The sequence below is a fragment of the Carassius gibelio genome, chromosome A6, assembly GCF_023724105.1.
Source record: "Carassius gibelio isolate Cgi1373 ecotype wild population from Czech Republic chromosome A6, carGib1.2-hapl.c, whole genome shotgun sequence".
NCBI classification, from domain to species: Eukaryota; Metazoa; Chordata; class Actinopteri; order Cypriniformes; family Cyprinidae; genus Carassius; species Carassius gibelio.
Window position 1 is genome coordinate 20,979,252 of NC_068376.1, and position 25,987 is coordinate 21,005,238.

At 36.2% G+C, this 25,987-nt stretch overlaps 1 protein-coding gene across 2 annotated transcripts in view; it reads right to left on the bottom strand.

Moving 5' to 3' along the window:
• Positions 1-5,634: 5,634 nt before the first annotated feature.
• The window catches only part of brinp3a.1 (bone morphogenetic protein/retinoic acid inducible neural-specific 3a, tandem duplicate 1), a 31,458-nt gene continuing 11,105 nt past the window's right edge, over positions 5,635-25,987 (bottom strand). For both annotated transcript variants that reach the window (XM_052599733.1, XM_052599732.1), the window contains exons 3-8: positions 24,958-25,145; positions 24,221-24,405; positions 15,614-15,719; positions 14,671-14,907; positions 12,651-12,873; positions 5,635-8,527 (exon numbers count right to left, since the gene is read on the bottom strand). In XM_052599733.1, coding sequence (XP_052455693.1) covers positions 7,411-8,527; positions 12,651-12,873; positions 14,671-14,907; positions 15,614-15,719; positions 24,221-24,405; positions 24,958-25,145 — 2,056 coding nt within the window. In that variant the 3' untranslated portion in view covers positions 5,635-7,410. The remainder of the gene's footprint in view (positions 8,528-12,650; positions 12,874-14,670; positions 14,908-15,613; positions 15,720-24,220; positions 24,406-24,957; positions 25,146-25,987) is intronic.

Below are 25,987 nucleotides of genomic sequence, written 5' to 3' on the forward strand. Positions count from 1 at the left end.
TCCTTCCACCATCTTCAAAAAGAAATATGATAATCAACCCTTCTACTAGAACGTAGAAACATTCCTTTATTTACCCGCCTGAAATCCCTTTTCCAGCAAAACTTGACTTTTTACATAACATCACTTTATAATCACGTTTGCTTGTTTAAATTCCGAAACTCAAATGATGCAAACCTGGTTTTGGTCGAGGTCCTTTGAATCCCTGTCTCCCCCCAATAGATTTGTATTAGTATCAACTCATTATATTAAATATATTTTAAAAGAGCATGAAAAATAATTTAAAAAGTCGATTTAAAATATTATATTTCATTAAAGTGTGCTTCAAACGTTTACAAATGCAAATTGATTTTAATTTCTTCTAATAAAATGTATGTAAGCATGCAAATGATTATAGTAGCCTACTAATAAATGGTGTTACTGTGTACAAGTGTGTAAACCGTGGGTAAAGTCCGACTCCTCTGTTATCCGTTCAGAAACAGTAATTGATTATGACAGAAGGCAGTGCTGTCTTAGCAGTGTGATTGTGAAGAGTGCTGACATGTTCTGCCATTTGCTTTCAGAGCCAGTTACAGAAACATTCAAACCTTTAGTGCGTTACTGCATTCCTTCAGCTTTCAGGCATCCATCAGGAGCCACTCATTAGGGGGCTTGCCTGACTACTGTCAGCCCAGGAGTCTTTCTCGTGTAGTTGAGCAGCCATCACACCATCACCCTCCTCCCACCTCCATCCTTCATTCCTATCTTTCCTATCTGCACCAGGCTTGTTAAACAGAGCCCCACATTAGTCCGGCTTCTCCCTCCATAGCGGCTCACAGGCCTGTCAGCCCCAAGGTTTAGTTAATCACTCAGTGAGATCAGCCCTGCGCTCGGGCCCCGGACGCTAATAGAGCGACGAGTGAGACTCAAACACAACATGAAGGCCTCGTTAGCACAGCAGGTATTTAAGGAAACACTCCGTTTCAAATGAAAGTATAATTTGTCTTCGCGCGGAACCATGGGGCCCTTTTTGAGGGATGGCTATTCGTCGTCAGCACCAGTGGCATTGGGAGGCTCTAGGCTGGCACCATTGACACCATGAATTTGACGTTTAATACATACTTCAGAGGAATAGCTGTATATTTGATCCCCAAATATACAAGTAATTTTGTAGCATTAAGGGATATTTTCTGACAGCCCTTTTTTCTCTTTTATTTCTTCTTTTTTTTTTTTTTTTTAAAGAGACAGAATGATAAAATATAACTTCTCCTTGCAGTCCAATGTTAGTCCAAATTATAGTGCTGGCCAATGATGATCAATGCGATTCAAACAGGTCTTCATTAACCCACATGTTTGTATTGCAAAATCAATACACCTAAATTGGAAATCTACCTTAAGCTGAAAGTTACGAATAACGTTCCATATAAAGCATTTTCGGCTCAAGAGCGCCAAATCTATTATTCTCCACTAGAAGAAGCCACAAACACACTACTTTATCTATTAATAAAGAGCCAGAGGCAGAACACTTTTAAATGCACATTGTTCAAAAAAAAAAAAAAAAAAAAAGACAATGTGGTCCCCACAGGCAGAACAGTCCCTCAGATGGGGTCTCAATGGTCTCGGGTGTTTGTTATTATGCCATATTATTAGAAAGAGCATCACAGTGTTAAAATGTTGTATATGTGACATAATTAACTGTTCCCCGACTTCCCTTGTTGCTTCTCGTGCATTAATCCACCCGCTCTGTCACGGCAGCACCGGTCCCTTCTCTCATTAGTGCTGGCAGGTATCAGAATGCAAATAATGAGGAACTGCCCGCCAGTCAAACTACATACTGTATATATATATATATATATATATATATATATATATATATATATATATATATATATATGAGAGCGAAAGAAGGGGATTGGGAGTCCAGGAAGTGCCAAGAGTGAAAAGCAATCATAAATGAGAAAATGCCCAGGAGAGCACTCCAACATGCACTAACTGCAGAGGAACACAGTGACAAGCCACACGCCTTCATTTTCAGTGAAACGGGGCCGACTTTCAGCGCAATGTGCCAATCAGTGTATAATGTCACTTTCGTCGATGATCAGAATTAGATGGGGACAAAAGACTGCTGGAGAATGGTTTGTGTCAATAACGTTCGCCACTCATCCTTAGAATTCCCTTTCATTTTGTTTACTGTATGGAGAAACAATGGCATGCAATACAAACAATTATTTTCCCACCCTGTTGATTTCATCTGACACATTCTCTAGGGAGGGAAAAGAGGCAATTTTCTGTATTTCAAGGATGTCTCTGCATGGCATTGGGGCGTCTCTTTTGGATGATTGTGCGTAAAATCACTGCAATTATGGCAGGTGGTATGTACAGCAACTATACTGTATATGCATTATGAATTTGAGGATTTGACTAACTAGGTGCAATGAAGCTTTAAAGCAAATTACAAAGTACATAACACTCCTTGTTTTCCTCTCAAAGTAAATGCTCATTAGCTCTGGATGGCATCCATAAAACTGACGTTTAAAAAAGACTTCAAAGTGCAGACTGCTGCCCTGAAATGAATTACATACTAGGACTTTTTCAAATTATTATTACCTTCAGATGGTGATACACAATATATAAGCTTTATTATTGCAGTATACATAAACCTTAAAGCCGCAAAGTTAAAAATGTCTCAGGGAAGCGACTGGATAAAAAAATGAGGTATGTGCATAATTCCTTGCGCCCCTAAAAAGTTGGGTATTGTCCTGTTTATTTGCCTTTTGTGGACATTAGTGGACATCAGACTTTGTCTGTCTGTCTGTCTGTCTGTCTATATCTATCTATCTATCTATCTATCTATCTATCTATCTATCTATCTATCTATCTATCTATCTATCTATCTATCTATCTATCTATCTGGCTGCAGAACAATGTCAAAACTCTTATTTTAGTACATGCCTAAGTGATTTTTCTCCAGAGCATATATCACCACCATTAGCCATATATGAATGCCCTGCTTCCAGTTCATTAAATATGCTGAAACGGTTTCACCACTGGGCCAAATCCATGTCTTTCTTGATCAAAACGGAGATGATAATCTTTAATTGAAACTTGGATAATTCCAGCGAGACACATTTATTTTTGGCATGTAAAATCATTACTTTTTATGAGCCCCTTCCACAATTACATACTCTCCATGTTAATATAACTTTCAAACAGAATCACTTCTTTATGTGCTCAAATGCGTGTAGTCCATTAATTTCGTTTTATTGCCACTAAATTAGTTTCACTTACCCCCTCAGGCAGCAAAATGTAATGTGCATAAATATAATTTATGCCCCTAAACATTTGCACTACAAATATGCAGCTCACACAAATGTCAATTACCTGCCATGTGCACTCTCATATAAAACAGATGCACTTCAGACCATTTCCAGATAAGTGGGAGTTATTCTTGTTAGAAATGACCTCAGACTGCTAGGGCGCCTTGTGCTAGATAAGATGAAGTTACACCATAAACGATTTTCCTGGAGATTTGATTTTTTTGTGTCATAGTGTCACCTTCACCTAAAAAAAAAAAAAAAGAGAAAATAATTCCTACACCATTGCACTTTCATATTATCTTTTAGTGAAACCATTACATTTCTTTGGGAGAACATATTCCTTTTGGACGGCTGGTGTTCAGTAAGGAGATGGTGTCACTTTGGGAGTTTTTCTTGATTGTGCTTGTGTGATGAACTATGAAGAACACCGAATGAGGTTTCAATGATTGCTCTTCTGGGGAACATTGAGTTTTTAATAGGAGGAGTAAAAACAAACAGTATAGACAGTTCACGGTTCGTACATGTTTGTAGCATGTGATAGGAATGATATGTAATGTGAGGTACAGCAGTTTGGGGTTTCTTTTAAAAACGTGTATGCAGTTTGGGTATGTAGTATCAGAAAATCAATGTTACAATCTAACATGATGAGACCATGCAATGTATACAATATAAATGTTAGATCTGAGGTGACCATATATATTACAGTATATTACATATTTCAAGAAAACCTACAAAATCTTTCAAAAGTTTTTTTTTTTTTTTTTGAATAGCAGCTTTTGAATTTAACATTAATTTGCCTTAGAAGTAATGTAGCAAGACCAACCATTTGTTCTGACCCCTTTATAAATGTGCTCATGTGAACAGCTTTAATGAAAGTTGGAAATAATAATAGTTGCAAATAACAATTACAATTTGTTGTATAAAGTGCACATAAGGGAGAAGAAATTAAAGGGAAATCACACTTCAAAATAACATTTCGGTTATTATTTATTTACCCTCATGTCACTCCAAACCAGTATTTCCTTTGTGGAACACAAAAGGTGAATTAAAAAATGTTCTGGCTGGGTCTTGTAATTCAATGAAAGTGAATGAAAACTGGAGTTGTCAAATCACCATAAAAGTGGTCCATGACTCATGCACTTTATTTCAAGTCTTTCAACTATAACTTTGTATGAGGAAGAGACTGAAATATGAATCGTTAGTCACGGATAATCTTACACCCTGGTGGGCTGTTAACCATTGTGATTGGATCATTGAGCTTTAGTTCCCATTGACTGTAATTGCACAAGAACATTATTCAAACTTTTTCGTTTTGTGCAACATGAACGAAAGACAGTAAAGTTATAAATGTTTTTACTGACACAAAGGTGATTAAATAGTGGCAGAATTGTCATCTGTGGGTGAACTAATCCTTTAAGAACTAATTAAATTACAGAATTGGGAGTCATTGCTTTTTATGAACGTCATACTAAGTAATCAAGAATGCCATTAATTGGATTCCCATTGAAATTAATTTAAGAAAGCCACAGAGAGCTGGTAATGGCAGCCTTAGTTAGTAAAACTCACAAACCACACCTCTTTTTAATAAGAGACTCAGTCCTTGTGGTACACTTGAGTATGGATGGTGGAAGTAGCATTTATGAAGCCTGAAAAAGCGAAATCCATCAATTTCCAGGGAAGTCAGAAGATAAACTATCTAAGAAAATGATCTCTGTTTGTTATATCACAGCTAAAATGCATTTGTTTACCCCAAATGTAAGACAATTTCAGTGTTTGTCTAGGCAGAAATCTTTCTCCTGTCACTTTAGAACTGGATATGTAGAAAACAAGTCCCTCCAGATGTGTCTGCTGTGCAGTATGCCCCAGTTGTTCATCACAAAGATCCAATCATATTTGTGAACTGTCCCTGATAACTGCTTCCTTAAATTCTCATTAGCTTGGCCCCTTCTGTTGCCAAAATGGATGATTATTCTGTACCCTTTCTTGAGACATATCACAGCTGACTAATCAATAACTAATTTAGCTTTTGGTTATCTCGGAGTTTAAAAAAAGTTGCCTTACTTTTGTTCTTTTGAGGCAGTTTCACTACTTCTTCCTTAATGATTTTACCTATTTCATCTCAAGGTGATCTTATAAAAAAAAAGTTGAGGAACTAGTCATCAGGTGTTTATGTCAAAGTGTAAGTTGACACTGCTCCTAAGTGGGTGTTGCTTTTAATGTGTTTTTGTTTTTGTTTTTTGAATATTTTGGAAAATGAATTGGCTATATCAAGGAATCATTAAAAAATAATAATAAAATAAAATAAAAAATAATAATAATGTGCAATTCAAGCAATTGGATATTTACAGATGCCACATAAAAATGACTTTTATTTAGAGTATTCACAAATTCATGTTCTATACAATTTATGGACATTACCTTTGTAACTTGTCACAAATAATAGATTTTATAAAAATAAATGTACATGAAACAGCATATATAATAAGTACCTTGCTTATGGCATTGTGATTTTTAAACAGCTTTCCTCCTACATTCATATTTCAACAAACACCGTAAAAAAAATGTTTTAAGCATCAATAAAACCATCTATTGTTGATTAGGATACTGACATTTTTGAGAGTTACAGTGTTGACAGACAGCATAGAAAAGGCAAAATGTTTATTTTTTAAAGTCAGAATTCTGCCCAGACACCGCAGGAACCCCTGATTACACTAACAAGGTTTGGCTCACCATGTGTTTGCTGCCTCTGTTATACTTAAAGAGAATAAAGAGGTGAAAATAAAAGTCACTTTAAAAATCAAGAGTCTGTTCCTGGACAAGTCCTACCGCACACATCGTTTATCAGCACTGAGGCTGATGCTAAATTCTACAGTGTGCCATGAAACTGAAATGAGGCCATCAGACTATTGGTGCTTTTCCACTGCGTGGTATGGCTCGGCTCGCTACGGCTCAGTGCAGTACCACACGACTTGTTTTGCATTTCCACTGCAGTTTAGTACTGATTTAGAGTGGGCGGGATTATCCACATGTCCATTGTTGCGACTCCTCTACTGCCGCAACTCGCGACAAACATTTTCATTCTGCGTCGTTCCATCAAGCTCTCACTGTCAGGAACACAACTGGACACAGATGCAGGTATGGTGTGAGAATTTATTCAAAAAAAAAATCCAAAAGAAAAACTCCCTCCAACTAACAAAAACAGGCCGGGAAATAATAGAAAAATGTCCAGCAGGAAAATAAGAGGCTTGAATGTCCTTTCGTAAACACCCGGCAGGGGGCGCCCGATGGCGCGGCCGCGTAGGAAGTGGAGGAGGGAGGAGAACACGAGAGAGCCCGTCACGGAGCAAACCAAAACACTTCTGAGGAGTATAGGGGTCCGGTCTAGTAAATGAGGGAGGGGAAAAAATAGAAAAAGCAAAACAAAACCAGTAGCAGCAGACAATGGCACGACAGAGCAGGACTAGACAGAATGACTACACATGGGCTGTAGTCGAACGACGATCTGGCACCGATTGGCGCGACAGACGGGAATAAATAGAGGAAGAGATGGACAAACATTGAATGCAGGTGAGTGGAGTCAAACAATTAGAAGCGGAAACTGTAGTAATGAGGGGGAGGGAGGAACGCCACAGATAGTTGCAAGACGAACGATCAAAACCAAAACAAAACACCATGTGCGCATGAAATGACGACATAAACAAAACCACACACCGAAAAACAGGGTGATCAGACAGCTGACATGACACTCACTGGATCCGCTCCTTTGAAATCAACGAGAGGAAGATTGAACGTATCAGGTACTGTACTCAGTGGAAAATCCCCCAAAAGGGAACCATACCGTGCCATATCATGCAGTGGAAAAGCATGAGTTATCGTAAGTCATCATTGCAGTTAAGAAACAAAAAGGCAATAGATTTGGCCATCCTTCTGAAGTGGCCCATTACATCAGTGGCTCAAACAAACCAACTGTTGCATCACCATCAACACTGTATCCCAGCAGTTTTTCAATATATATAATTATATATATATATATATATTCTTTTCTAAAAGTATATCAGGCCATTTAACTATAGTTACTGAAATAGCTACAAACAAACTGCTACCTAGCAGTGCCTTATTAGCTACATAGTTTGGTAGTTTCATACTCCATTGAGTTGGGCTGCTTGGAGCTGAAGGCCTGAAGAGCAGTCTGAATTCGGACAACATCAGCGGTAGAGAGTTTGAGACGGTGGCGTAATAAGCAAGCAAACAGGTCCAGAGGTTGTTGGCCTGGTGGAGAGAGACGGTTGACCCGGTCTCGGATCTCCAGCAGCTGGAGCAAGGCCGAGTCCTGCGAGCCCTGCGTGTACGGATAGTCCAGCTGCAGGATCAAGTCCTGAATTGCATCTGGATCAAAGTGCATACTATATCCGAACACCTGCATACTGTTAATTTTCATGTAGCCCAGGTTACGAGAAGAGTCCATGTATTCCAATGGCTCGAAATGGATGCTGCCGTTCCCCTGAACTGATGCCGTTTTGACACGGCTCCTCAGGTAAATGTGTACCGTCTCAAAAAAGGTCTTCCACTTGTTACCCAGAGACAGGGTCCAGTTATAACAGTCAAGCGGGATGTCTAACTTGGTCCTTTCCCAGTCAGGGTAACTGTTCTGGTCAATTGGCATGATCCAGCTCTCAGAATGACTACCTCCAAATGGATTGATGTAGACGGACAGCACGGGTTCCAGGGTGCTGTTTTTAGTAAGGCATATCTGCAGGGAGATCCCTAGGAGCATGTGGACATGGTTCGATTTGAACTTGTTGCTCTTCAGTGTCAACAGCATCCTCTTCCTCCAGCTGGGATCGAACCAGTTGTTGAGTCTGACATCATTGCTTATGAACATGGCATGAATACTGATCCGCCCGTCCTTCTTTTGAAGCAGGTAGCGCAGCTCCATGTCCTGAAGGTCCGTCTCGAACCCGATGTAGTTGTCAGTAGAATCCGGTATGGTATTCCTACAGGACCCTTGGCTCAGCATGTAGCCGGGATTGCAGCTGGCACAGCGAGAGCGGTTCTCGTAGGAGCAGGAGGCGCAGTGAGGACCATCGCCTACGTAGCACGGGATAATGCCCTGGCAGGATGGGTGCTCGTAATGACAGGAGCAGGTCCGCGTTTCCTCCATGTAGGAGCCTATCTGTTTGTTCTCACTGCAGTACATGATGGAGAGGATATACCTAAGCCAGTAGTTGTGAGGCCTATGGTGAAGGAATTAAAGTGATTAGTCAGATTGTCTTGAAAGTCATAAATTATATTAAATTTCATCCAAGATAAAGTCTAAAGATAAAGTACTGCAAGTAGTAGTATTAAAGATGTCACAATAATTAATCAGGGTACTTATGGGAACATGTTTTATTTTGTTCATTCTCCAATAGCTTAGAGCCTAAAACCTTTTTACATTGTGTACACACACACAGTCTCACACAATATATATATATATATATATAGCAGCCTCTAAACACAAAAAGTAAAGTATGTGCTGTTTAAAATGACATGAAAGAATACTTTATTCTTAGAAAAATACAGCTTGTTTTTCTTCATAATAGATGATTTGGAAACACAATTTGGAAGAATCAATACTAAAAAAATAAAATAAAAAAATAACACCAGACACCAAATTATTTCCAAATAATTTCATCCATTTTATAAGCATGAAAAAAATGCCATCCTGCAAAAAATTAACATAACATGCATATTCAGTCACTGTAATGATTCTCTCTGCAGCCACTGGTAAATGAACTCAGTGGAGTGGATCAGCACGATCTGTCACATGGAGTCAAATTGTAAACATCAGCTAAATTGTACTTGTTTCCCATTTTCCATTTCACTTTGTTTTTTCCAAGCACAATAACAGAGTAAAAATTCAACTCATATGGCATTTATAAAGCCTAAGCTAAAATAGCAAATGACATGTCTGTTACTGCACCAAGTCTGTGAAATTAAGCTATACTGGATGTAATTTTTGACATATTAATGTCATTGGTTAAAAATCAGTGAAAGACAAATTATAAGCTGAAAAGGATGCTATTTTGTGTATATTTAAGATTAAATAAGACCCGAAACATTCTTAATTCTCCTCTGAACTGGCTTATAGATAAACAACTCATTATTTTCAAAGCTTGACGTATGTGGCAAATCTTCTTTTCACAGTTCAAAAATCTATTTCAGCAATTGCACAGTTCCTTTTGTTATGCTATCCTGCGAGATAGCTAAAGACTTTCATAGCCATAGAATTACCACTTGGGCAGAGAAAAACAATTTACTCTGGATTAAAACGTAAGTGATGGCAACAGAATGAATAAATATTCATGGCACCAGGCTGCCTGAGAGACAGTCAGTATGCAGGTGGTTGGCGATCGAGGAAACCTCAGCAACCTGTCAGCATATTTCACTGACAGCGAAACGGAAATTCACACCAGAGACAAAACATGCATGTACATTTATTCTATGAGAAAACAATTTCTTGAAAATTTCCATATTTTCATACCATAAAAAATTTTTTTTAAAAAAATCTGATGGAAGATATACAATAGCAATAAGCATTTTTGCTCTTCTTACGGAAATTACACCAATGAAGGAATAAGCATTTGTCAGGCAGTGTCCAGCTATCATATTCATAAAGTTAAAGTATTTGATTAATATTTTAAGGCCCCAGTGTATTAAGCTATAGTGAAAGACAAAGTAATATGCAATCATAAAGCAAAAGAAACCTTCAGATATATGGGAATGCAGTTTAAGAACACATTTATTGAGCTGTGGATAAATTCAGTTTCACAAAAGGAATTAAAAAAATATATATAAATAATTTAAAGGAAGTTTGAAAATCAAATAAATCGAGTGTGAATGATGAAATGACAGAGATAAAAAAAACAATAAACCTCAAAAGCATCTGCTTTATTTTAATTTTATTTTATTATTATTATTATTATTATTATTATTATTATTATTATTATTATTATTATTGTTATTAGTATTCTTATTATTATTATTATTATTATTATTATTATTATTATTATTATTATTATTTTTGCTACAACTTGAATCATGTTATCAAAGAAGAAGGATGCTCTTGAAGAAAGATCAAGGCAAATTGCAGAAACATTTCAAACACATGCTCATGATTGGAATCTTTGGAACATACTGCGCTTGGACTTAAGAGCTGATGTTATTCTCATATATGGAAATGTTTGTTTTCACCAGTGCTGCAAGATAAAGTCAAGTAAAGCAATTTTCCTTTGTTTACTTCACATTTTTAACTAACAGGTTTATAAGATAGAATAATATTAAAATAATCATTAATTATGCATGCTTAATACACTAATTAATCATGTAATTATTTCCTTTAGCATCCCGCAAATTGTTGTTAGTGCAATGCATGTTAGTTCACTAAAATGAAGTCTAATATCTTGTATACTTGTCAAATATTCACTCTAAATTGGTGTAATAATAATAAAAAAAACATTATTACATTATTATAAACATTATTATTAAAAACTTTATTTATTTATTTTCACTGCAAAAATCTGCAATTATTATTATTTTTCATAACATTAATAGTCAATTTTTGTTTGTAAGTAAATACTGTGTAATTTTTATTTAGAGATTGTACAGCAGACTGGCCAACTTTACATTATTAAGTTTACATTATTTTATGCTGATCAAAAATTTGACCAGTTAATAAATTCTATAAATTGTATAACTGTTAACATGCATCAAGAAAATATAACACATATTTCCCTTATACTAAATGTTTCTAGTGAAAAGTTGAAAGCTGAAAATCTCACTGTCCCTTAAGGAATAAAATATACAGTATATCAGAGGATATCCATTGGCATTAATATGACTCTGCATCTGCAGCATCTGTATTGCATGTCATCCCAGAGCACCCAGCCAGCGTGATAATATGGGGGTATCTGAATAGTATGTCTTTGAGAAGTCAATATGAATATTAATGAACCAAAAACTTTCAACTATAAAGCTGATCATCGCTTTACACTTGGCTTTCACCTCATCTGACTCAAGTAGTTTCCACTTGACTTGGCTGCCTGCGTGGTCTGCATAATCATTTTACCACAGCCCTGACCCTCTACCATCTTTGAACACTAGTTTTAGACCTCAGTCGTGAACTTTCTCCTTCCACAGCCCTTACCAAAGGCACTGCATTATCATGCCAGTGCAGAGCCCATAAATTACCTGTTTCTTGTGTCTTCCATTAAAACACAACCTGCACTTTAGCCTAAAGATGGGAAGATAAAACCAATTCATCCACTAACTCCTGAAATGATTAGATGGGACAGTCTCTATCATTTCAGAGAGGCTGGGACTTCAGCCAGGATACTAGACTTAACGCAATTACGCTTGCCACAATTGCCCTCAGATATGGACGGAGTAGTGTGTTAAAGGCATTTCTTAATTAATTAGCTCGGAGGACATGCATTTTAAATCTCCTATTAGTTCATCCATTTGGAAGCGGAACAAAAATGAAGGTCCAAATGCAACAGCACAATATATGTATGTGACATCATCACAATTAAAGATGTTATAGGAGAATTAAAGGTTTGGACTTTATATGAACATGGGTTTTTCAACATTTTGCAATCTGTGAAAGAAAAAAAAATATATCAGTAATATTTTACAGTAAGGTCTGCTAACATCAGTTAATACATCAGGTATCATGAACTAATTATAAAAAGTACTTTAACTGAATTTTAATAATAACAAGTACTCTTGGTTAATGTTATTTTCTACAAGTATGTATAAATTGATGTCTTGTAAGCATCCATTGGTTATATTGATACTATTATTAATATTCTGAATTAATGATAATAATAATAAATTACTTTAATGTTAGATTTTTTAATGCCACAGTAGCTACTTTGACTGTTTTCATGGTAAAAAAAAAAAAAAAAAAAGAAAACTAAGTACAGTAGTTAACATTTTAATTAACTAATTTTAATTAATTGGATTAACTTAATTAAAACTTAAAACAAAAACAAAACTAAATCTAAACTAGAACTGTAGCTTATTAAATGCTACATTTAGCAATTTGTAATTGTTTCTTAATGATACCTAATTAATTAGTGTTATCAAATTGAACCTTATAGTAAAATGTTACCAAAAAGGCCCTTAATCTTTTTGGAAGAAATGAGAATCTAATGTTAATAAATGGAATCTTATAAAATGTTACCAAAAAAGCCTGTTCAAACCTGAATCCTTCAGGAAGCAATGTCAAACTATTGTTTACCTCTCATCACTTTACAATCAATTGTAAACATGGACATTTCCAGTTATAACCCTTTAGGAACATGGCTAATCTCTTACCTCTCCCTGGGCACAGATATTTTGGGCTGAGTCCGACACCTTTTGCTGAGTTTGAAGAGTTTGCCGACAATCCGCTGCGCTTTGCTGAGCAGCTGCTGAGTGCTAGTCTCCAGCAGCTGAAAGCGCTGCTGAACGCCAGGGTCCATCTTCCAAAAGTACTGCACAGCAGATGTGTTCAGAGCATAGAATGTTGGTAATCTCCTCACAAAATTTTGGAAGTCCTCTAGAAAGGCAGACAAGTGTTGAGAATAAATTACTGGAATGACTTTGCATCATGTCGGGGAAAAAGAAATCAGTCATGTTTGACGAAATGTGTCAACAGTGAAACTGGGTGTGGAAGGGGAGCAGGTGGAACGTTATTTTCATTCCTTTGATGAAAATTGAAAATTGTCCTGTGTGATTGAACACTGATAGGCGAGAACAGCAGGGTATTTTCAATGAGTTGCTAAGAAGCACAAAGCCTTTTCTAAGAAGGACAAAATGATTTTGAAGGAGCACATGTGGTTCAACTTCATCAAAAAAAACAAAAAACAACACATTAAGTTCTGACAGTATAGCAAGTAGTTAAAGCATAGCAGAATCATCTCAGCCACACCAATGTCTTCCAGCAAAGGGAAGTTCATTCTCATTCATGGCGAGAAAAATCAATAATCGTGTTATGGTGCTCAACGCCCCAATCAATCCTACCTAACATCTAACAAGAAATGATCTCAGTGGCTATAATTAACAACACATATCCTCATCATAGCCTGACAATTCCAGTCTGTGCAGAATTGGATTTTTTTATGCAATCGAACATTAGGTAACTGAAAATATTACAAGTTCAATTTTTAGATATCCGCCAAGTTTTGTTTTGATTAGGAATTTCATTACAAAACAAAAACTGTGTGATGCCCCAGACAAATAGAGAAGCGGACTGGTAGATGATCTTGCTCCAGCAGATGATTGTTGTTTATTTATTTGGTTTACAGTCATTAAGCAGTGGTTTTTCACTCCCCGCTGGTGCTGCAGGAGGAGGTAGAGCTCCAACATGGCTGCGATGCACACAAAACCCTTCTCTGTGCTGGCTCAGTGCCTAGCTTAGGGACAAGTAAGCCTGCCAAGTCCAAAACGCTGCTTTACCACAATGACAATGACACTAGATCCCAGGAAGCACTTCCTACTATTTCCTTGTCAGCCATCAAATCTAACAAGGTGACAACAATCACTGTGTAATGTCACCCCACTATGTGTCAGGGATATACACAGATCTATGCGGCATGATGGAATTAACTTGGTGCTGGCATACCATGGGCCTCTCTGAATTAAGAGTAATTTACAATAAAAATAAAATAAATTATATCCATAAAACCTCATGCAAAACCATTTAATGCTATGTTTTTCACCCCAAAATAATTCTCATTTGCCTATCCCCATATGATTGTATGCATAAAAGGAGAATTATAAAAGAATTGTGCTAGTCGCTCTTTTCCATGCAATTATTCCGCATTGGGACTAAGAGTTTTAACTAAAAAAGGAATAAAACAATCATAAAAGTGGTCCATATGACTCTGTGTTATTAAGTTATACAAAAACGTACAAAAGACTGAAAATTAAGTCATTATTCACAGATAAAAGCGAGTGAGAACTGGCAAGAACCACACCAGTCATGAATCACAAAATCATTCTGACTGTTTTTTTTTTTTTTTAACCAATTCATTTTAAGTTCTGATTCAAATAAATTTTGTTCACAAACTGCTACTTCTCCCATGAACATGACAGAACAATTTTATAAAACATATATGGTTTGCTTGAGTCCTTTTAGAAAATTGGAAGATTTAGTCTCCCTATTATTTCCAATTACATGGAAAATAGAAAACTATTATATAAACTATTATTAAAACAGAAATTAAGTACAGTAAATGAAGAAAATAACTTAACACAATTGTTTTCCATTTATTTTAATTATTCAACATGTTCCTTGAAAAGTTACTGGTAAATTAAAATAAATAAAAAAATAATTAAAATTGCATAATCTTACCAGACTCTTCAAACTCTTGGTTGGCTTGCATCCATGACTCTCTGATGAGTTTCAGACTGTCCTGCATTGCCTTCAGGTCTTCACTGGGACAGTTGCACTGGGGATAATCACCACTGCATTTGCACCAGCAGTCATTATCCCGGCACACAAACTCGCCCTCAGAGTGGCAGCCAATATAACTGAGAGCTGCCTCCACAAATCTGCTCCTTAGGTATTCTGGCAGAATGGCCTGAAGCCCTAGGAGAAAACAAAATTAATTATATGAAAATGCATCATATGCATTACAAAAATGAAACCAGTATACACTACCATGTAAAAGTTTGGGATCAGGCATTTTTTGTTAGTTAGTTAGTTTGTTTTGAACATTAAATTAATCAAAAGTATATATATATATATATATATATATATATATATATATTTTTTTTTTTTTTTTTTTTTTTTTTTTTTTTGAGCACTAAATCAGCATATTAAATGATTTCTGAAGGATCATTTGACACTGAAGACTGGAGTAATGGCTGCTGAAAATTCAGCTTTGCCATCACAGGAATCAATTACAATACAATAAAATACTAAACAGTTCATTTTAATTGTAATTATATTTTATAATATTGCTGTTTAACCATATTTGTGACCAAATAATTCAGGCTTGGAGAGCATAAGAGACTTATTTCAACCTTAAAACTATTAAATTGTATAATAAAATACTAGTTTAACTTTAACTTTAATCTATAAGCATCTTTCAAAATATATTTTCATACTTTTCATAAGCCAAATTTCCTTGAAACCTTTAAAGACTAAGTGTGCTTTAACAACAAAAGACGGTTGTCGAATATCTCTGTGAACACGCTGCTGCCTCTTTCAAAATCAACATAAAAGAATGAAATGAAAGGAGTGATGATATCACTGGAAAGTCTGGGATATAGTTAAATAATAAATGTGCTACCTTGTAGATGAATCTTGTTTTCAGGACTCTGGACCAAAACGGAACTGACAGAATCGAGGTTGTCATAGTTACTGCATCCAAGAGGGCCTGTCCTTGTTTCGGTCACCTTAAGGGAAGACAAGAGAAAGCACATGACAATACTCTGTGCAAAACAGAGACAGAAATGACACTGAGGCTATTAAATATGCAGAGCAGGCAGATGACTGGCCTGTGAAATCTAAGTTACATCCAGCTTCTACAAGCTCAAAAAAGGTTTTAAACACCCCATAGAAAAAAAAGTCATATATTTAAAACACATTTATTTCATATTACAGTAAGTATAGTTAAAATCTATTAACATATTTACCAACACTCGATACTTACTGATATAAAAATATCGGTAGCACTTTATTTTACAGTCCTGTTCCCCATGTACATACTAAGTACTTATTATAGTAATTACAATAACTATGTAAAACTAGGTACTAACCCTGAACCTACCCCTAAACCTAACCCTATCCCATGTACTTACCTTGTATTACCAGAACTTTCTTAGATAAATACACTGTAAGTGCACTATAAGTACATGTAAGTACATGTACTGTAAAATAAAGTGCAACCAAAATTATAATGCACAATTCTTAATATTAAGCCTTAAATGTGTTTAATGACAATATTGATGAGGATTGCCTGATCTTTGAATAATATCGGTCATCAAATGCAAAATGTTTAAATTAAACTATTAAAAGTATACTTTTAATAGTTCCACTTTAGCACAATCAAATATAGTTATTTATATCTTTAGTTGGACTGGTAGAACTCCTGGTAGAATATAATAACTATATAATGAAAATGTCCCATAAATATGTTGTAAAGGAGCTCCAACGTCTGTCTAGAATACTATAACAATTGGTCTGTTACACCAAGGACCTGACTGTTATTGAGAAAGCTAGGGTATTATTTAGGCCAAATTCACTAATGTACTGAAGGGCAATATTTCACAGTGAACGTAATGCACTTTCAGTATACATAAATAGTGAAGGTTAATGGACCTGTGGCTGAACGCGACTTGAATTTGACAATACATTTTGTACATATCAACATAGATATTTCAGATCTATTTATTATATTGGAAGGAACAGCATATACTGAAAGAAATGCAACGGTTAGAAGAAACGGATGTAAGTCAAATGAATCAATGCTCCAGAGCAAACAAACAGGTATGCATAAAAGTACAGCATCTATATCACTGACACCTCACTGACAGAACTATCAACACAGTATCTTTGTTCCCATCCAAGATTTGTGTTAAAATGTGCACAATCCCAGCTCAATCATTCCTGACAAAACCTTCAGTTTTTCCCTGACAAAAGTCACTATATCAAGGCTCGGCTGACACATGAGAAGAAAACTTACCGCCTGTGGGCAAATATATCTCCCTACCTGTCACTTACAAATTGTTCTCTGCTCTACATTGTCTTCTTTAATATATCCCCCAGTGAGTGAATAAAAGTCTTCATGTCATGTTTGTAGATTAATGGTGACCCAAAATTTCTGTCAGGCGAAACTAACTCTTCTTCTTCTGTGTTGGAAGAAAAGTTGCCTTTGTTCGACATCTACTCAAGGGTCAGTGGATAAACGGTGAAGCGGATCAAATGAGACTAAGTAAACACTATAGTGAACCCTCCAAGCAGAACGCAGTTGTTGTCATGCAAGTGAACCACTGAAAATGACTGAGGACCTGGAAAAGCCAAGGAAGCATTTCTAATGTCTTACACAAGCAGCAAATCCCCATTATCGAGAGCTGCTTTATTTAATTTCTATTCAGCGTGTTGAAATAACTTTCAAGCCAGTGAGAGAAAGTGAAAGCCGAATCAGGAGAAAAAGCACAAGTTCAGCAAGCCTACAGCTAGCATTTTCATTCCTCTTATTGACGCGTCCACGCAATTAATTAAAATCCAAGGAACCTCTACAGGGATCAGCAGATTAATTTCTAACAAAGACAGATGTCCGATTTAGGAGGGAAATTGACCAATTGCAAGCTTAAAGATGGGTTTTTCTATGCATAGCAATGAGCCGGTACACAACAAGGGCCCAATGAAGCGGAGCATGTGCAGAACTTTCTATAATGAAACAGAGAAAAACTGAGAACTGTTGCTGCAGCTAGTGCATCTGAATTGGAAATTCTGAATCTACCTGAGTATGCACTATGTGCCATCCATTATAGATGCTGAGTACAAACCATATGGACTGAAAACTGTTTTTTTTTTTTTTTTTAACAATCTTCAGTGTTTTATTTGTGCTGACCACATCAGAACTTCCAGCAGCAGGCTTTAATGAAATCAGTAACTGGTACAAGGGCTGCATTCAGTGTGGCTGAGACTGAAGGGATGTATTCAAGGAAAGGGGTCAGTTGTGACTTGTAACATTCACTCTAGATCACTCTGAGCTTCATAAGACTGTTCCCTCTGTCTTTATTAAAGAAGACCCGGTGCCCTCGATCCTAGACGTGTCATTCTATACATAGACATTCTTTTATCTCTAACTGCCATGCTTAGAGACTAAAACACTGCACTGAAAATAGAAAGCATAATAATCACAGCCCCTATGCCTCACTTTTAATGCTCAGATAGATAGATAGAAAGTACAGAACAACATGACAGTAATCCTTCAAAAGTAGCTAAAATGATTTGCTAAACATTAGCCATCCATTGCATTTCTCAAACAGTAAATGAGGAAAAACAGACAGTTCTGTAATTCCCACCTGTGATTAATTCAACAAAGACTGTGGAAAATATCATTGAGTGGGCCTGCGTAGCTACATATTTGAATAATAATGGATTTTAAGATGCGGATCCCAGCTTTTTTGATACGCTAGAAATGTCATTAATGTTTCATAAGCAATGGCACTTATTATACAGTTGCTTTAAACAAAGTTCCAGCTAGAATGGGGTCTGTGTTTAATCAGAGAGAATTAGTCAATAGGCGTTTTCCTATTTGCATCAGGCATGTTTTTACACTGCATTGAAACAATCTTTGAGATATTTTTGCAGCTGTTTTCATAAAAAGTCCCTTTCTGGTGGGTTAGCATACCCTTCGTTTCAGTGGGCGCTATGGGGGAAGATTATCATTGGTGGAAAGTGTGCATTAGAATGGAATTATACCCTTCTCTACAGAAAATATGACTTTATTGAAAGCAGCAGGGAATCATCGGCGAGGCTAGTAGTGGTTAATGCTCTCAGCTCCAGCTTGTGAAATCTTAGAATGGAACACAAAGGCATGCTCTCTACAAGAGAGCTTCATCTGCACGCATTAGCTTGAAATTCTTTTTGATTTTTCAAGCGTTCTTTCCTCGCAGCTGGATTCGGAAGTTCTCGCTCTGGTTTATGGCAGTTAAAAGGGAGAGACTGGGGGAGTTGTCGAGGTGCTTGGCAGAGTTTTCATGCCTCCCAGCTTGTGCTCGGGATGCTTGACTGATGACCCAGACAAACGTCAAAGCACTACCAGTGGCAAAATGCCCAACTCTTTCTCTGAATTATAATCTTCCATAAAGTTTTCTACAGTTCATATACTCTACCACAGATTTTGTGAGAGAATTCATAGCATGCAAAATTATTATATGATTGCTTAACAGAGAAGAATATGAGTATTACAGTACATATGCAAATAGGGAATACAAATAAAAAAGGCCATATATTTTATATATAAAAATTATGTGTATGCTTAATTTTAAGGGACAGTCCACATAAAAATCAAAATCGTCACCATATACTTAAGTCATTCCAAGCCAAAAAAAAAAAATATATATAAATATATATATATATATATATTGTTGAAAAATGTTGGTAAACCAAACTGTTTAGATTGCCATAGAACCAGTCTAGCTTTCACTGTCAAAAAAAGAAAGAAAGTTGTAATTGTTTTGTTACCAACATTTCAAAATAACTTCCAAAAACACCTTTTGGTTGAATGAAGAGGAGTCAATGATAACAACATTTTCATGTCTGGATCGTCTATATTTTTAAAGGGGACATCAGATGCAAAATGCACCTTTACATACGAGAGTGTGGACAAAACCACCCTAATTAAATACCATTCACAATTATTATTATTTTTTTTAATCCCAAGAAATCCTAAGTCTCAATAGGCTTTATGCTCAATAACTTCTGCATTTTGCCTCAGCCAGCTCATTTACATCAGGTGCAGTGCCTGAAGCTGGCATTAACTGTGGAGACATTACAGGAGAAGTTGATATTTTACACTCACTTTTTAAAAGAGCTTCCACCGATTACTGTGAACAGTGCTAACTGCATTGTGAGGCAGTCAGATTTCACTAACAATAAGAAGATGTTTCAAGTAACATCAACACTTTGAGGCTGAGTATTTTCATGCTATATTCAACTAGCTAAGTCTCAGTTTCTTATAGCTTACATTACATTATTCATTTAGCTGATGCTTTTATCCAAAGTAACTTACAATTGCTGTATATGTCAGAGGTCACACACACCTCTGGAGCAACTAGGGGTTAACTGCCTTGCTCAGGGACACACTGGTGTCTCACAGTGGATTCAAACCCGGGTCTCTCACACCAAAGGCATGTGTCTTATCCACTGCACCATCAACACCTCTTAGAGAAATTATACGTGTCTTTTCATTATTAGTTTTAACCTATCCAGATAACGTGTTTACTTATATTGTATTCATTTTGACTGATGTGTGTTTATGCAACATATACAGTACGATTTTTGTATGAATATTAACAAAATAATTTCTTAATTTCAAACAAGAATTAGGTGACAATGAGAGACAGGCATGAGGGTGTTTCAGGTCAGTGAATAAGGCAAGATATTTTCAGCTTAAGTCTGAAATAAATTCTCATAATTCTAAATACATTTCTACTTAAATATTTAACAAATATTTAAATAGATTATTAATACATGACTTTTATAGTTTATAACAAAATATTTAGTTTAATTATTTTCACAGGATGGTAAATTATTAACCTGTATTACTGTCCCACAGCAGTTGGTCCTGTGATAGCATTGTGTGACTGCAATGATGTTGCACTATACTGTATCAGACAGCACAACACTCGCAGCTTGGCATCAGTGAAGTTCCTCCTGTTCGTAGCTGTCAATTTATCTAATATAATCAGCAAATTTGTCAAAATGGTATTTTACATGAACTCCACATTTATTTTTATAAAACTCATAATTTATATATATAAAAAAAAACCTACTGTATGAGACCAGACCTATATATAACAAATGGACTGTCCCACTAGCAGTGTCAGAAATTAACTTTTTTTTTTTTTTTCAAGAAAAGTATTTGCTTGAAATAGATTTTAAGGGGCATTTGAAAGCATTATGAACTTTCGTTTTTTCTAACCATGCAAAAGTACATATACAGAAGTGAAATCATTGGCTAAAATTCTACTAGAAATACGTGACCAGCGTTCTTGCATAAAGTCAAATTTGCATAAACTGTTTCAGTTTTCTAATATGATGTCATATTGCACAAGTCTCGCCCATGGCGGATGACGGACTGTCCCGTATTAGCATATTTTTGCCCTCAGCCAGTTGTACGCTGTCCACCATTTTCTCCACGTTCGAGCAGCTGTAGTGACAACAATATCTTGTAAGCAATGCAGGTGTTTTGTAGTTGGATGTAAAAGTGAACATAAGACTCTTCATTTTCTCCTGACATTAGAGCCACTGAGGACGCAGTGGATTTGTTTTTGATTGTAATACTCCACCGAATACACCTAAATTGCTTTATGTCTGCGCAAATCTTATAACTCCAGGCTGCTTTCCGAAAGTGGGACAATTTGCTGCTTATCAATAGGTGGCAAGGTAGTTGTTAAGTTTAGGTATTGAGTAGAATTAAGGGATCTAAAATATGGACATGCAGAATAAGACATTTGTACTGACACATACCATTCAGTGGGTTGTTACATGTTTTCCTGTCCACCGTCATCTCTGACTGTGGAGGTTAAAGATTCATTTAGTATTTGCGATGCAGAAAATCCTCCTCATAAGTCTATTATTTATTAGAGCCTGACACCTCACTTATATTCAAAATGGCTGAGGAATGGACTGGGCTCTCAAAGAGATTATTGAAATGGAACGGTTCATTTGTCACACTGATGCATAATTCCACCTGCACCTTTATATTTATTAATTTATTTGCTATATTCCCTCTATACCCTCCCCCAAGAAAATAGCTCTTCCATTTGAGCAGACCACTCTCTCTAAAACGTTGTAAGTTTGCAACAGAAAGAATCGCCAGTTTGGTGTATTCACATCCACATTACATTGTCTTCATCCACGTGAGGTAAAAATCCATGGGCTGAATTAAAGACAGCTGATCCTGAGAATATTTCACATCAATCACCTGAAATGTCAAGCAAAATAAAGGCATCTGAAAGGACCCCCATCTACTAATTTCAATCATGATAACTTAAAAGCTCTTAAGCTAAGACACTTGCTGTCAGGAGACAAGGTAAACACAAATAAACTAGAGTGAAATAGGGAATAAATTTATGCGTTTAGCAGACGCTTTTATCCAAATTTTTATTACATTCTTTTTTACCAATATGTGTGTTCCGGAATCGAATCCACAACCTTTTGTGCTGCTAATGCAATACTCTATCACTGAGCCACAGGAACATGGAACATAGTTCAATTCTTTAAATTCCGGAACCAACAGCTGTGCGTTCTTCCAGCGATGCTGATTGAATACCATCAATCAGCAGTATGACAGATATCATTACAGAATCATCCTTTGTTTTTCAAACCATTCTAACTCTAACTTTCCAATAAGTATTTAGGAGAGTGTATGATGCATGCTGCAGAAGTATGCACATAGCGCAGAGTATGTGGGCTACTGTTTCAAGCACAATCCCTAACCTGACACATATTACTTGCTACCGGTAACTTGTTTTGGATTAGCTGATGTATGATGTGTCACAGTGTTAATTTCGTTGACTAAATATTTTCGTCATTATTTTCGTCACAAATATATTTTTGCGGACGAAAACGAAACGAAAACTAAAATAGAAGGCACTGATGGAGACTAAAACTATGACTAAATTGACTGACATTATCGTCAACGAATAAAGGACGAGACGAAAATAGACTGTGACGAAAATCAAATCAGCAGACGGGAGAGATGCGAGGAATGAGCAAAAGAACCGGCAAAATGGAACAGGCCAGACTGCATGAGAGAAGAGAACCAGTCCGAGCCTGACTTATTGAGACGTGAAGCGAAGGTTTTCAGTTTTTAAATGAGCTCCCGGGAAGTTGGCATTCGAAGAGGTGATGTCTAAAAAAGCGACAAAATGTCCACAGCTCACTTCACGTTTGACGACGAACAAAACAAAACAAAGCGTAAAGCACGCGGAGCGCTCATTCGTGGCAAGAACACAACCAATTTGAAAAGACATTTACAGACGAGCCACCCGGACATTTTCTCAAATGTAATTTCACAACGATGTTCTTTTGTTTATTGAGCTAAGCAAAATTGGAATAGTGCAGTGCGTAGATGTTGTAGCATTAAATATTACGAACTGAAAAGTAATGTAAAATAGCGCCTTCTTCAAGTTAGATGAGAGCACAATACTAATACGTAATATTATGATACATACATTTGATTAATACTAATGTTTAGTATATTTTATAATGTTCTATTTGTTGACAATATCACAAATATTTCTATATTAGTCATGTGAAACGTGAATGTTCAAATCCTATCATTATACATACTAATCTAGCTATATTGTAGTATTTAAAACATACAATATAGCTAGACAAATGAATACCTTATAAAATCTTGTTACTTTTTTTATCCACCCAATTTACTTTAAATGTATGCACTTATTGTTCAGCTCAGCTGTAAGCTTTAAGGTCCTGGACCTAACTTTATTTTTCTTTTATTGATGTTCAATTGGCAGCTAGTTATTGTTTACATTATCATGACAGTGTTTGTTGCTGCATAAAAGCTTTTGAATCGAAATAAAGACACAGTTGTGTTGAAATAAAGTTGAATTTGTGTTTTATATATTTTGGTTAAGTTTATTTCCTATACCAGCTGTAAAAAAATTGTCTAGTAAATCTGTTATTGATTTTAGTCTTATTTTAGTCGACTAAAATACCAAGCAATTTTAGTCGACTAAAATAAGACTAAAATTAAAACAAATCAGATGACTAAAACTTGACTAAAACTAAAAAGAATTATAGTCAAAAGACTAAGACTAAAACTAAATTAAAATTTCGTGTCAAAATTAACACTGATGTGTCAAAGAGCTTGAAGCTGAATATGTGTGTAAAAACAGTGCCTATTAAACACAATTGAACTTTATCAGATGCTCCTCTGTGTGTACACACATCATTTTGTTCAAACCTGTGATTCATTAATACCTCATATTTCCACAACCGAAAACACAGGAACAAAAATGAAGGGAAAACTGCTTTGCTTCTCTAACATTTAACCCACTTCTTTTGATCTCCAAATGATGCAGCTGCAAAACAACAGAAACAGCCGAGCTCAAATCAAACCCCTTTCCAAAAATAAGCACTCAAACGTGGGGTCAGGTCCCCAGGTCTGAGTGCATCTAGGCCACAGGGTTACCTTGATAGCAGTGGAAGCAATCTGGAGGTGGTGTAGTCTGCGCAGAGTGCTCTCTCTGTCTATGAAGTAGGAGGCAGCCAGCTGGTGCAGGGCCTCCAGAGTCACAGCCGTGCCGTTTGAGTCAGTAAGGTCTGCCGTCCGGCTTAGCCTCCGCTTGTCCACAAATATAGTCAACGCCTCCTCACCTGCAACAGGGCACAGCAACATAAAAGAGTGAGGAACGCTGGGGAAAATGGCTTCTTGAAGAATGTTCTTTGTGTTTATGTTAGGAAGAGTGAAGCAAGGGAATTGTCTATACAGTAAATGTCTTGAAGGGAATAGAACATGGATCATTTATCAAATAAAATATGTTTTTTTTCTATAAATGTATTATGCTAACACTTATAAATAATGAGAACGTAAGCTGTCATTAAAAGACTTTAACACTTTACATAATGCTGAACAGATGCATAGTTATGACATGAGTATATCTGAACATTTTATGAAATCTTATTAATACGATTATGATCCTAAATATAGATACATCTAACAAGTTACAATATATATATATATATATATATATATATATATATATATATATATATATATATATATATATATATATATTTTCTTTTTTTTTCTATGGAAATTATGATAATCAGTAGAATACAATTTAAGAAAAAAGAAAAAAAAATGGCATATAAAAGCGTCTGCCAAAGTGCATAAATTTACATGAACAGTCAGCTTTGTTCAAGTACCTCCGAGTGTAGCTGAGAGCAGAAAGTGTGTGCCATATTTCCTGATGATGTTCTCGGTAATGGCACTGAGAGTGGGTCTGCGGCCCAACTGTCTGATGGTCTGCATGAACTCTGGATCGAGGGGTAGAGCCACGCCATTGTCCTCTCTCTCCAGAGCCAGGCTGTTCACCTTCCAGCGCCCAAACTCTCTGCAAGGTCACGCAAAAACACACACACATACACCCTATTTGGAAATGTCCTTCATTTGAGCCACAACGGACACAGGAGGATAAAACCCTGAACATCATTTCTTCAACAGCTGGGAGAGTTTGTTTTAGTATCTGGTTCAGTGGAAGCCACAGTACAGTTTAAGCTTTTTTGAAATTGCCATCCTGTACATTCTCCAAGCTAAAAAAAAAGTAATGTTTAAAGAGAGGTCTGAGAAACCTTCACACAGCTTAAGTACAACGCATATTCGGTTAAGACCTGCTGAGGAGAAAATGCGATGACTGCATGACCCCTGTGCCAGCAATTCAATCATATTATGCATTCCCTTTATTTTTTCCAGCTTCAGCTTTAGGAATAGCTCTGGCATGCTTTAAAAGCTGTTAGCCTCTACATAATGGTGCAGTTTGTTTTTGTTTATTTTATTTGTGCCTGTGACTTTTACACCTAAGAAGGGCTGACTGGGACTATCTGTAACAATGGTAAGTTTCTTTCTTTCATGGATAAAAGTTAAGAAGAGTCTGTTAGATGAGAACAGTTGGAATTTTGTTTGAGAAAATCAGCTGAAACTATCCTTTTCTGCCTTTCAATTACAGCAAATGCTGCTCACCACAATACACAGTGAAATGTTCCTTACATAACTTTTAGAACTGCAACTGAAAAAGATGTGCCTCAAGGCTATGTGGCTGTACTAAGTTATATATTACATCAGAATGTAAGCTATACTTTAAAAGAATGACCATCACGGTGTTGAGTTAACAGTAAGATGCTTTAATTAATTAATGCATTAATTTGGTATGGTAAAAGAAAATGGTTAAGAAATGCA